General features: G+C 48.4%; 5 protein-coding genes across 5 annotated transcripts; 3 read left to right on the top strand and 2 right to left on the bottom strand.

Moving 5' to 3' along the window:
• Positions 1-201: 201 nt before the first annotated feature.
• Positions 202-1,250, bottom strand: FTJAE_7227 (light induced alcohol dehydrogenase Bli-4; the record flags this gene model as incomplete). The annotated part of the gene is made up of 2 exons (XM_037353923.1): positions 202-313; positions 367-1,250. The coding sequence occupies 2 exons, from the start codon at positions 1,248-1,250 to the stop codon at positions 202-204; spliced, it is 996 nt and encodes a 331-aa protein (XP_037205712.1).
• Positions 1,251-1,548: 298 nt separating this feature from the next.
• On the top strand, positions 1,549-3,899 carry FTJAE_7226 (uncharacterized protein; the record flags this gene model as incomplete). Its single annotated transcript, XM_037353922.1, has 6 exons — positions 1,549-1,561; positions 1,621-1,678; positions 1,726-2,303; positions 2,362-2,393; positions 2,440-3,750; positions 3,801-3,899. The coding sequence occupies 6 exons, from the start codon at positions 1,549-1,551 to the stop codon at positions 3,897-3,899; spliced, it is 2,091 nt and encodes a 696-aa protein (XP_037205711.1).
• Positions 3,900-5,055: 1,156 nt separating this feature from the next.
• FTJAE_7225 (uncharacterized protein) lies at positions 5,056-8,338 on the top strand (the record flags this gene model as incomplete). Its single annotated transcript, XM_037353921.1, has 2 exons — positions 5,056-5,152; positions 5,199-8,338. 2 exons carry the CDS (start codon positions 5,056-5,058, stop codon positions 8,336-8,338), a joined length of 3,237 nt encoding a protein of 1,078 aa, XP_037205710.1.
• Positions 8,339-8,599: 261 nt separating this feature from the next.
• Positions 8,600-10,162, bottom strand: FTJAE_7224 (putative choline-sulfatase; the record flags this gene model as incomplete). The annotated part of the gene is made up of 1 exon (XM_037353920.1): positions 8,600-10,162. One exon carries the CDS (start codon positions 10,160-10,162, stop codon positions 8,600-8,602), a length of 1,563 nt encoding a protein of 520 aa, XP_037205709.1.
• Positions 10,163-10,838: 676 nt separating this feature from the next.
• FTJAE_7223 (uncharacterized protein) lies at positions 10,839-12,746 on the top strand (the record flags this gene model as incomplete). Its single annotated transcript, XM_037353919.1, has 5 exons — positions 10,839-10,876; positions 10,926-11,588; positions 11,633-12,182; positions 12,232-12,293; positions 12,347-12,746. The coding sequence occupies 5 exons, from the start codon at positions 10,839-10,841 to the stop codon at positions 12,744-12,746; spliced, it is 1,713 nt and encodes a 570-aa protein (XP_037205708.1).
• Positions 12,747-12,810: the final 64 nt, after the last annotated feature.

Below are 12,810 nucleotides of genomic sequence, written 5' to 3'. Positions count from 1 at the left end.
ATTATAAAATATAAATTAAATCTAATATTAATATGTTATAATTAAAATTATTATTTATCTTAATATATAGTTATTATATAGCTTTTAAAATAATATATATAAGAAATAAACTTTATTCTATAATAATACTTAATTTTATTATATTATTAGAAAGATAAGATAAATAAGTAATAATAGCAGTATTTAATAGCCCGCACGACTCTAAACGTTCTTAGACACTCCTGGGGCAATGGTTTCCAGCTTCTCTAACAGCTCCTCATATAGCGCAGTCTGGATCTTTATGCCAATCTTGTTCGTGACGTGGCAAGCGGGGCTGCGGCCAAGTTAGCTTAGAGGAAACTGGCATGTCATTCAAGTATGACTTACTCGCGAACTTGACAATTATTCATATACTGACCATTGCTTTCTTGGCCAGCCAAGACTCCAGCAACAAGTGCACGGCTTCCCATTTCTGTCGATCGAGCCAAAAAGTCGGGCGGCGCAACATCTTGCTTCTCTCGCATGAGACCAGATATGCAGTAGCTTGGATTCGGCGCGTTGATGATCACGTTTGACTTTTCGGTGGCTGTAAGACGAGATGCGATCTCACGAGTGATGTAAAGAACTATAAGCTTGCTGACGTAGTACCGAGATTCCATAATGGACTTTTCGGGGTCGTTGAGTCGTGAGAAGATCTTTCCCGCTTTCTCGTCGGGGATCAACTCTTTGATGGGAGCCCAGTAATGTGTTGCTGAGTTGGGAATGACGAATTTGCCGGGGTATGATGACTTTTGTAGCTTGGGGAGCAGGAGAAATAAGAGGAGAAAAGTAGAGATGACGTTGACTGTAATTGTTCTCTCGTTATCCTCAGCTGTCGAGAACTCAAAAGAAGTTGCGAGACCCGCATTGGCCAAGACGACGTCAATGGCAGGCAGCTCAGCAATAGCCCGAGCCGAAAATGCCTTGACAGATTCGTAGCTGGCCATATCCAGATGCCAAACTTCGATTGACTCTGGAGATCGCTTCGTTGACTTGAGTAGCTCCTTTCGTGCTGTTTCACCCTTGTCAAGGCTGCGGACAGCCATGATGAGTTTACCAACCCCAAGGCGGAGAAGATGTTGGCTAGCCTCAAAGCCAAGACCAGTGTTGGAGCCAGTGACTATCATGATTTTGTCGGACAAGTCATCTTTTGTCTCGGGGTATGGAAGGTTGATGAAGAGGTTGGAGTAGATGGTACCAGTGATACCGTAGAGACTTGAGGCGATTGACATGACTGCAGTAAATGTGAGGAGTAATAGGACAATTGTAAATGCTTAGGATAATATATCGATGTGAGTAATTGAGAATGATACGGGAGAATATTAAATGGCCATTGTCGTTCTTATATATCGTACATGGCTTACGAAAACTCCATGTATAAAGCGGGCTTAATATCTCCGCTTACACAAACAACCAATCACAAGACGGCGGGGTTATTAAATCCGCCCCGTCCCTGATCTCCGTCATCATTGCTTATCTCCCTTCATCAACAGCACATTCCTTCAACAAGTATCAAAACTGGTACAAATCATGATTGGAGCAGGTGAGCTTACACAAGAGACGAAATTCTTGCCTGAATACAGACCTTGACTTTTTTTTTAGCCAAGGTTGAGAAGCGGAATCGACCGCCCAAGTCCTGTGAGCCCTGTCGGACACGAAAGTAAGCCTCAGTCCTGGTGAGACGGATTATGACACTGACCGGGCTAGGTTGAAATGCAACAGAAACCAGCCTTGCGATTCGTGCATCAGGAGAAACAAGCAATCGCTCTGTCATTATGCTTCCAATGCCGATAGACACGATAAACGCGCCGATAGAAATGAATCGGTTGCTGATCGGCTCAAGAACCTAGAGAGTCTGATCGCCACGGCGGCTCAAAACACACAGACACCAAACCCTGCATCTTCTGCATATACCAATGAGAACGCATCTCAGAAGCAACCAGCCAGCGATAATATCCCGCTTTCCGATGTCTCCAGACCAGAGACTGTCGTTAGTACTGCTGACACCATCTCGAGTGGTCTTGTCGGTCAAGTTGACTCAAGTCACTGGTCCTCCATGCTTGAGAACATCAGAGCCATTCGCGATGATTTACCTGCTGAGAGCCCAAACACCTCAAATATCAGCTCGACTACCCTGAACAATGACGTCTTGATGAATGAGGCCAACTTCGATTTGGGTTCGCCTGATGGCCTGACACTTGAGCATATCCTATCAGCCGTGCCGCCACGACAGGTCTGCGATACACTTGTGTCTGTGTTCTTCCTGTCACATTACACTATGATGCGTAAGCCAGTCTGACATGCGATGCACGACTTGACTAAAGCTTACTCGTGTTGCGATAGCCATTCTGCATCCTACAAAGTTCCAACATGAGGTTAGTCTTCACGTGCGAGCTCGGAATCTCACTAACACCGCCTTAGTACGAATCATTCTGGGAGTCGCCATCACAAACATCACCTGTTTGGATAGCACTGCTCTTGGCTCTCCTCAGTCTATCGGCTGGCGTCTACGAAATCTCAGGCATGGCCCGCTCTTCCCAATTCCCTATCCCCTCCAGCAAAGCTCTCTCCAAGAAGACTCAAGAATGTCTTCTCTTGAGCAACTACACCGCAGCCAATGAACATGCCGTTGAAGCCTTCCTTCTTCTTCTCGTTGGATGCTGGCTCCGTGCCAAAGTCTCTGATACTAACCTCTGGTTCCTCATGGGCAGGGTCGTGCAACTTGCGATTTGCAAGGGCTATCATCGAGATTCGACAAAGGTACCAGGGTCCAGAATCTCCCCGTTCGACGGTGAGATGAGGAGAAGAGTTTGGGTCTGTTTATACCAGCTTGATTCTCTCATGTCATTCCAGATGGGTCTGCCAAGCATGATACCATCAGACTTCTGCGATACAGAGTTACCGAGGAATCTGAAGCAGTCCGACTTTTATCCTGGTATCGCGGAACTACCTCCGCCTAGGCCCCTCTCTGAGACTACGACTATGTCATATGCTATCGTCAAAGCTTCTGTGATGGGGATGTTCAAGAAGGTAGTCAAGCATACTCGATACGTTACCCCACTGTCCTATGAAGAGACAATCTCACTAGACGCCGAGGTCAGGGCTACCTATGACAAGATACCCCATAACTTCAAGTACAAGCCTCTCACTAGCTTCATTGTCGACGAAATCAGCATCATAATGAGCAGAACTACCATAGAGCTACTTTACCTCAAGAGTATCATCGTTCTTCATCGGCAATACCTGACAGATCGGCAAGACAGCAGGTTTGCGTTCTCAAGAAAGGCATCCCTCGAAGCGGCGGAAAAGTTACTCGAGAGACAGGCTGAGATAAACCAGCTTACTTTACCAGGTGGTTTGCTACATGATAAGAAGTGGATGATAACTTCGTTGACACTGAGTGACTTTACTCTGGCTGCTATGGTTATTTGCTTGGATCTTACTGTTGCTATACGAAATAGTATGAGAATGGGAACCAATACGGAGGAGGAAGAACTTCGCAAGAATTTGAAGATTATCGAAAAGGCCCATGGAATATGGTCCAGTTCGTCAGAGAATTCGGAGGGACGAATAGTTTCGCACGCTCTGGACTCGACTATCCGGCGCGTAAAGGACTTCATCAACACATCATCAGCTGCAACGACTACTCTCGGCTGGTCAGCTTCTACAGCAGAGACAGAGACACCTGACTATATAATGAACAATTTCGACATGATTGATAGCATCGACTGGGTAGGTCCTAAGACCATATTTCGTATCATGCATATTAACAGTTTCTGCAGAGCCTTCTGGATAATCAGATCCAAGATCCCAGCAGCATTCAAGACTTTGATCTAGATATGTGGCTTATGGACACGGCTGGACCTCTGGAATCATTGTAATTAGTATCTAACGGCGGTTTACCCGACAAGTAGCGTTGCTAAAGGATTCTTGATTGGGATTTGAGGGATGCATAGCCGATATTGTGGCTTACGGCTGAAGACTAAGAAAGGGGAGGATCTCAGCACCTGCAAGCCAATTGACCGCGTATCTTGGAGAGCGGACGGCCCGAAGCCCTCCCTTCTCAGCCGTTCACTTGTTTCGGGCTATCGAGGGCCAAGCTGAATGCCATACCAGAAAGTCTGTGGCAAGGAATAGTCCACGTATCAAGATATTTCGCCACTATATAACCAAGCCGAGGCCTCGGATATTCTTCAGGTCAATAAATTGAATAAGACTCTTGGAATATATCATTGGCTCATTCTTGGAGCTAGATATGCATGTCTTACTGACATCAATGATAATCACCCCTATTCGTCCAATGTGGCTGATATGGCTTGAGCTGAGCTGATACCCCGGCTGGCTGAACGCGTGCCAGCCAAAGCTAGGGAGTCGACACGCGATTCACAACAATTGGTTTCAAATAGTTGAGAACAAACATTAGAAAGCCATTTGACTAGATATCGGGATCAAGTTCACTCATCGCTGATGATTCTATGGCAATATCGAAGGTCAATTAGCCGCCTTTACAAATGGTGAGCTATCTGTTTTCTGAAACAATCCCAGCGGATGCGCCTCGAAACAGGTCAATCTAAAGCACGAACGCTCAACTTCCCCAGATTCAACACGGCACGGCGCGTCTCTCAAATCTAGCCACATGCCTTATCTCCCTCGTGGCGAGCTGACTTTCAGCGTGGCGTTGAATCACATATTGAAACATGGCCCAAATCTAGATCCACTAGTCCACGTTCTATCACATTGTGGCTCACCCGAACCCCAGCTGAAAATAAGGGTCTCGGCCCAAGCTCATTCTAGGGATAGCCAGTCCATGTAATGAAGCCCTCAAAGGTGTGATATGCCAATCGAGGTAAGATATCGGGGTGATATGGCTGACCTGGTGGAAATGAACTCCAGGGCGTTACATTTGGGGCTTCGGGCTGTCTCACTGTCCAGCTCTCCTCAAACCACTAGTTCATCCAGGCCACTACCCTGTTCATGGAGAGCGAGGCCTTTCAGTGATGACAGATAAACCCTGCATCACTAACTATATCTCCCGCCATGGTCCTCGCTTCAATGCCATCCTCGAAGGCAGTTCTCATGTTCGCAGACATCTTCTTCAACCGCGAAACAGAAACAATGCTCAGCCAAGCCAAACGTACATTTCCCCTTCCCCCAGTCCCATTCTCACTAACAATCTCTAGTTCACCAGCTGGAGTCCGCTCCCTCAAACGTCAAGTCCAACTGGCTCACCACCGTGCAAACACGTCCTGTCCGCTCTGGCTCCGTGTCCTCAGACGACGAGCCCACCGAGAGTATAATCCACCACCATGACACTGAATCCATCGTCGCGCCCGCTCGCTCTTCGAGCTTTGAGTATGGCACCGGTACTACAACCGTTCTCTCGCACCGTGACTTCTCCAGCGCGACGACACGTCATGCTTCACGAGCTATGAGTATAATCTCCAAGCGAGACTATTCCTTCTCGTCTTCCTCTTATGCTAGCGAGTTATACGACACGCAAGCTATTTGGAAACATGGAGTAGACTATGAAGGAATCTCGTTTGAGCTTGACTCGCATATGCAGCGTGCTATTGATCGGTATGCCCGTGTTTGCGGTAAACCTCTTGACTTTGGCCGCTCTGTTACCTCAAAGGAGTTTCTTGCTATGGCTACGAACGAGAGACTGCGATATATGCCTGAGAAGGGCAGTCGTCTTGACAAGACCCTCAAGAAAGCTGAGGCTTTTGCCAAGAAGTTTGACAAGATCATGACAGCGATCAAGATGATTGAGGTATCGACTTATGATAGCTCTGCTCTTGTTCTCTCGTCGTGCAAGACACTTCTTGGGTTTGCAGGCAAGTATGGGTTTGCTGTTGAGCGGTTCTTTACTGTTCTTGATGATGCGATGGGGACGGTTGTCAAGATGGTTGAGAAGTTGGAAGCGAGCCATGCTTCGCACAGAGTTTCTTCCATCTTCCAATCATCCCTTGCTATGATCGTTGACATTGTTGTTGACATCACTGCCTCTTTTGGTACGCATCGCTCTGGAAGTGAGAAGACCATCGTCGCTCAGTTTGAGTCTCGCTTTGAGATCATCATGGTCAGACTCAAGCAGCTCAAGGCAGAGTTTCACTTGTGTCATCTCAACCACTGGCTCGAATGTCACGGATCCGTTGAGTCACTCCTTATCATCCTCCGTGGCTTCGGCGACTTTGGTCTTGACTCTTGTCCCCCAGCCTACATCTCCATCCTCATGAAAGTCTGCCTTTCTCTTCACAAGTCACACGGCGAACACGCCGAGACACTCACTTGGTTCCGCTTCTTGTGGAACTCAATTGAGAAGCATCGTCATGAGCATGAGATCATCAGCTCTGAGCAGTGGTTCGAGGTTTATCAAGAGTACCTCATCATTCTTGGTGTTCATGAGCAACATACGGAGCGCCTTCATCTGGCTGAGAGCTTTAGAGCTGTCATCCTTGCTGACTTTGGTGCTACGCATGCGTACTACATTCGTGCAAGCATTGAGTTCGCCAAGATCCTTGAGATTGACACGGTTCGATACGTTGAGGCTGTCTCTATCTACGAGGAACTCTGCCAGTTCGACATTCACTGCTGTGAAGAAGGCGACTCCATCGTCGCTCTCCTCGAGATCGCCAAGTATCGCCTCTCAGTCCTCTTCGAATCCCACTGCGATCTCGGCCATCGCGCTGAAACCCTCCTCATCGACTCCTTCGTCTCTCTCAAGTGGGAACTCTCCTACTCCCACGAGAAGGTATTGGTAGCACTTACCCGCATCGTCGACTACCATCGCAAGCAGAAGCGTCGTGAGAGCATCAGCGTTGCCATCAAGGTCATCGAGGAGTACATCGTCGGTCTTCTCATCGAAGAGCGCAATGAGATTGTCCTCTTTGACATTGCTCGAAGCTTGGCCAAGATGTATCGTGAGTTATCTTCTGTGGAGTTTGGTATCAAGTTCATCCAGACTCTCAAGGAAGAGGTCCTCATGGGCGAGAAGTCTAGTGTTGAGGGCTTCTGTGGCTTCGGTCATGAAGATCGTCTTGCGCATCTCGATCGACGTTGCTTCATCTTCATCCACGCCTTTGAGCAACTTCTTTGCGGGTATGAACGCGAGAACATGCTCGACATCATCATCCGCGATGTCTACACCGAGACCTGTCTGTACGAAGCATGGTCCATCTCCGTCAGAACCTCCAGCCGTCCTATCCATGTGCGTCTCGCAGCTGGTGCTCGTCTCATCGCCTTCCTCGAAGTCAAGGGCCGACAGACTGAGGTGCGAAAGCTCCGTACAGACATGTGGGAGATGTTCAAGGGCTTCTGCTCAACATCTGTCTCTTCTGAGCTACTCTGGCAGCTTTTCGAGTTGACTCTTTCCAACGTCAATAAGAAGGTCGTTCATATTGACATTCTCGAGCGCTTGGTCGAAGTCGGTCTGCAAGTCTACAAGGCTAAGGACTTCAAGGTTTCGCTTCAATTGTTGAAGTGGTCGCAGGTTTACTTCCGACAACTCACCAAGACGAAGCACTCTCATGTTGTCAAACTTGCCTTCAAGATCTCAGAGTCCTTCTCGCGTCGTCATACCCACGACCACGATCATATCATTATTGAGCTCCAGCAGATCTCATCTGAGATTCTCGTCGAAGTCCTAAAGGTCGGTCGTCTCGACATTGACTTTGGCACCATTCCTTTTGACCAACTGAACGTCATCATTCGTCTTCTTGGCGAGAGGAAGAACTTCTCCATGCTTGAGCGTATTCTCCAGTATCTCTGGGATACACGGATGAGCCGCAACTGGTCCGGTGCTGCGACTGTTGCTACTGGCCGTCGACTCTGCGAGGTCAAGTTCGCTGCTGGTCATCAATCAGCTGCCATGTCTCTCATCGAGAGTATTTGTTACAACCTTCGCGACGTCTACGGTTCTCTTCACTATCTTACAGTCGACTGTGAGACTCTCCGCGCCAGCTTCCACAACACTTGTGGCAACCACAGAGCTGCACGCGACATCCACGTTCATCTTCTCGAGCAAATCGGCAATATGGACAGCGATGCCATTTCAGGCCGTGATGATCTCGCTGAGTTGGTCACTGACCAGGCTAAGCGGTTGAAGTGGGCTCATCACAGCCACCAGAGTAAGGCTGGTGAGGACGACAAGGATGAGTCGTTCTACCTGTCGATTCTTCGAAATGCGCAGAGTTCAGTTGGTAGCCATCACCGAGTCGAGTCGGCGTCTTTTGGGGATGCTTTCAAGTTGGATGGCGAGAAGATGGAGACCAAGTGGAAGCATCCTGAGAACTGGAGCTTGCCTGTTCGAGAGGTTCTGTAAGCGCTATTTGAGGCCTATCGGGTTTGGCGCAAGGGTTTTCTTTTTACAAACGTGTAACATTCAGTCATTCAACTTTCATTTGTTCTTTAGCTTCCAGTATTTCTATAATTGACCTATGAACTTATTTTTCCCGTCTGCCTGTTTACTTTGACCATTACTGGCTCTTCTGTCCGCATTGCTCATCCAACCTGGTCTATTTGTGAAATTTTATGTAGTGTTGAGTCACCATTTTAATGGTACTGCTTCTCTTGAGTGTGTAGTCTAATCACTCTTGACCTGCTTCAACCTCTCCTCCATCTGCTCCCTCGGACTCTTCAAATTAACCTCCGGAAATCTCGGGTCCTTCGTCCAAGGCATAACATCAGCCCCTTCCAACAGCCACTTCAACGTAGCCTTCTCATACTTATCCACCAACTCCTTGTAGTCCGGGTCTTCAGCCAGATTATGAAGCTCATGAGGATCGTTATGTCGATGATACAGCTCGGCTGGTTCATAAAGTCGGTACACATAAGTCCAGTTCTCATCACGCAGTGAGATCGCTTTTCCAACTAAAGTCGTGTCTTCATGTTGAAGGCCGGCTTTGAGATCATATGGATATGGCGCTTGTTCGAGAATGGGCTCCTCGGATGTCAAGAAACCACCTTCGGAGAAAGAGTACTGTTTGTGTGTTTTGGCGTCGCCGCACAAGAGAGGGATCCATGACAGACCGTTATGGGAAAACGACTCTCCGATACCAGATGTCTCCAGCATCGTCGGTACCAAGTCCACCATTTCCGTCATTGCGTCAATCCTCTTTCCTTCTGGCAGTCCCGCGCCACCAATGATGAGAGGCTCGTGTACCAGAGTCTCAGAGAGACCGGAAGGCCACTTTTCAATGAGTCCATGGTCACCCAGATATTCTCCATGGTCGGTGAAGAACATCGTGACAGTGTCTTTCCAGATACCAAGCTCATTGACCTTCTTGAGAACTCTACCGAACTGATCATCCAGTCGTGTGATCATACCATAGTAGGTCGCCTTGATCTCCCTCCAAATCTCATCCGTCGCACGATGCGTACCATACTTCTCCCGAATCGACTTCATATACCGAGGCTCATACCCCGTCTTCTTTTCAACCGTCGCTTCAACACTAGAGACTTTAGCCCGATCATACATCGAAAAGTACGGCTCCTCAACTTGGAACGGACAGTGCGGAAAGATGAGAGGCATAAACAGAACCCATGGCTTATCCGTAGGCGGACAGTCCAACCACGTCAAAGCAGATCTCACAACAGCTTCATCATAGTCCAAAGCCTTATCTGCATCTCTCAATCCACGATAGAACAATCGTCCCCAAATACTCTCATCAGCTTCTCGTCCGCCACCAGCAAATTTTGGCGTAAACTCTGGTGTTTCAAGGAACCCGTATTCACTGAGACTCAGCTCCGTGACAGTTGGTGCAAAAGTGTCGCCTCGTGGTGCAAGACACGCCACGTGATAGCCTGACTCCTTCAAACTTCGAAAGATGTTTGGTTCCCATGGCTTGATGAGGTTCTCGAGACTTCGATGACCGCTGACGTGAGGGTATGTTCCTGTAAACATACTACATCTCGACTGCGAACACACAGAAGCTTGCGTGAAACAATTGTTGAAGAGACTCCCCCTCGCAGCGAATGCATCGATATTCGGAGTCTTGATCTCAGAATCGGGACCAGTTGTGCACCCAAGAGAGTCATATCTCAACTGGTCAGGCATAAAAATGATGTAATTTGGCCTATTCCCGCCATTTTTCGAATCAACCTTCAAAGGTAATGGTTTCGGGGGAAGGCTATGCGATTGCGACATTGTGAATTGTTATGATCAAGAAATTCAAGCCTTCAATGCTGAGTTTGTAGTCGTAGTTATCTAGTCATGAGCTAACACCCTCGCGTAACTTAGCTTCGGATCTCGTTCCGGATCTCGCCCCCTCGTCATCCAACCTCGGGCTGACGTGCTTTGAAACGGTGCTATGTAAAGACCTAACAAACCTCACTCCTCACTCGAAGAAAGGAACTCGCTCGGATCTCGTACAATGGAAAGATCATCCCCGCAACTCGCGTGTAAACAATGTCGCGCGAGAAAGGTTCGTGCTCTTGGACAGTTTGCGGGGTTCTCCACTAATCTAGGTCATCAGGTTAAATGCGATCGACGAATCACGGGGTGTATACGCTGTGAGCGGTTGGAATTGACGTGTAGTTATGTTGCGGGGGATACGATTGAGGTGTTGGGTGGTCGTGGACAGGAGTTGACGCAGGCGGGTATCAAGAGGCGGAGGATACTGAGAGCTTGTGCGGCTTGTCGGAGTGCCAAGTCAAAGTGTTCGGGGACATTTCCTTGTAACCGATGTAAGTCACAAGGGCAGGATTGTGTATTCGGCGATGATCAGGGTAGTTCTAGTGTCGACGTCGGTATCGAGGTACAGACTTCGCCGGCGAGTACGTCCCAGTCTCACTATGGATCGGTACACAGTCAGACATCGCCAATGGACATCTCTGCCACTGTGGCCGGCGATACACAGCGGTATGTTCCGACTCCTGTACATGTCTGCCTCCAGCTAACTGTCAGCGAGGTTCTTCGAGCTTGAGAGTCGAGATACCATTCGTCAATATCTGGACACATACTTTGACAAGTCAGACATTGCGGACTGTGTCTTTCTCCATAGAGCTACAACAATCGCAGAATGGAGTCAGGGCAAACTCGAAAAGACCTTGCTCAAAGCTATCTGCGCTTCAGCACTACGACTTGCGCCGGCATATCACTCGGAGAGCTCGCCAGCGCATACCTGGATGAAGCAAGTTCAGCATGAGTTGGTCAATCACATGGGCGACATGTCAGTACCAATGCTTCAAGCCCTCATGTTGGTCATCAAATTTCTGTTCTCGATGCGATTCACCGGAGATGTCTGGGTTCTCCTCTCAATTGCGTCAAGAGTCGCATTTACAAAGAGGCTAAACTACGAACGTCCAGCTATCGATCCAGTTAAACAAGAGTGTCTTCGGCGATTGATGTGGTCGATATATGTTGTTGACAAAATATTCTCTGGTGGTATTGAGGATCTGACTGTTTGTCCCACGCAAAGAATGCATATCCGCTTACCGAGCAGTCATCACAACTTCCAACTTGGTTCAAGATCAAAAGCGCCGTTCTTACGGAGTAAGAATGAGAGCGACACGGACTTGAACGTGTTGGCGTACTTGATGCGGCTATACGACATTCGAGATAGAGTTTTGAGGTAAGATGCTTATCCTTCACGAAGGCTCTTGCTGACAGGCCAAGATACACCAGACAGGTCATCCTCAGTGGGACTAGTCCATATCTCAGCAGGGGCCAGTTGCGTTCACTAGATCTGGAGTTGACATCTTTTGAAGAGTCACTGCCAGATGAGCTACAACTCAACGAAAACAGGCTGATGATTATGTGTCACTCCGAGGAAGCACGCACATATACGACATTGCATACCATGTTGTTCAGTTCTCGCTGCGACCTCCACCGGTTCCTTATCCCCGGTATCCGAGAGGCGGTATCACCAGAAGCAGTGAACCAGACACCAAGAGGGTACATTGACTACTGTCAGCAACAGTGCTTACAGACTGCACTAAGATACATAGACATGTGGTCCAAGGTTCGGCAGATGGAGACGAGTAGCCGTATCGGGACACCGACATTCGCCGTAGTGACTTACCAATTCGTCAAGATGGTTGATCATCTGGCCGCTCTACTGCCATTACACGGGGAGTCATCATTACCGGCGATCAAGCAGAAGTTTATGGATATCCTGCTCATTGTTTCGGGGAGCCGAGCTGAAGTTGGGTGGATTGGTTCATGCGTGAGTATCTGGCTAGTCTCTAGTGTAAGGAAGGCTGACCAAGGTGTAGATTACGGACATCGAGAACCTCATACCACGACTGGGGACAAGGCACATATCACCCGACTCACCGTACGTCAATTTCATCATCACTCTAGTGACTTGGCTGATCAATACTCTAGTAGCGCTTCGCCGGGGACTCTTCGCTTACAGGAAAAGCTGCACCGTCGTTCGAAGCATGCCTTTGCTCCAGATGACGAAGAGGAGGAAGACCCCGCTATCCGACCACCAGAGTCGAATACTGGCGAAGTTATACCGGAGACTTCCCTTGAGTCCGCAGTGCTCGAGAGCGCTGCAGGGCAGGATATTTGGTCTTTTCCAGTTCAAGGCGATGAACAGGGTTTGACTGGGTCGACGGGTGACGGATCATTAGGCTCATTCTCATCGATGGGGTATCCTCTCATCAACTATGACTCGATCAACTCGGCTGACATGGTGTTTGGGGACCAAGAACTCGGGTTTCCATTGGATCCGTTTGACCTGCAGATGAATGCTTATACTGATGCTAATGCACCTCAATATTAAGTAGCTAGTTGGCAATCTCGATACAGGCTACCAAGGCCTTCACTGTCCCGCATTCCTTGTCCCA

This window comes from Fusarium tjaetaba, assembly GCF_013396195.1.
Source record: "Fusarium tjaetaba strain NRRL 66243 chromosome Unknown NRRL66243_c0000143, whole genome shotgun sequence".
NCBI lineage: Eukaryota > Fungi > Ascomycota > Sordariomycetes > Hypocreales > Nectriaceae > Fusarium > Fusarium tjaetaba.
This window is presented reverse-complemented; position numbering and strand designations above follow the sequence as displayed.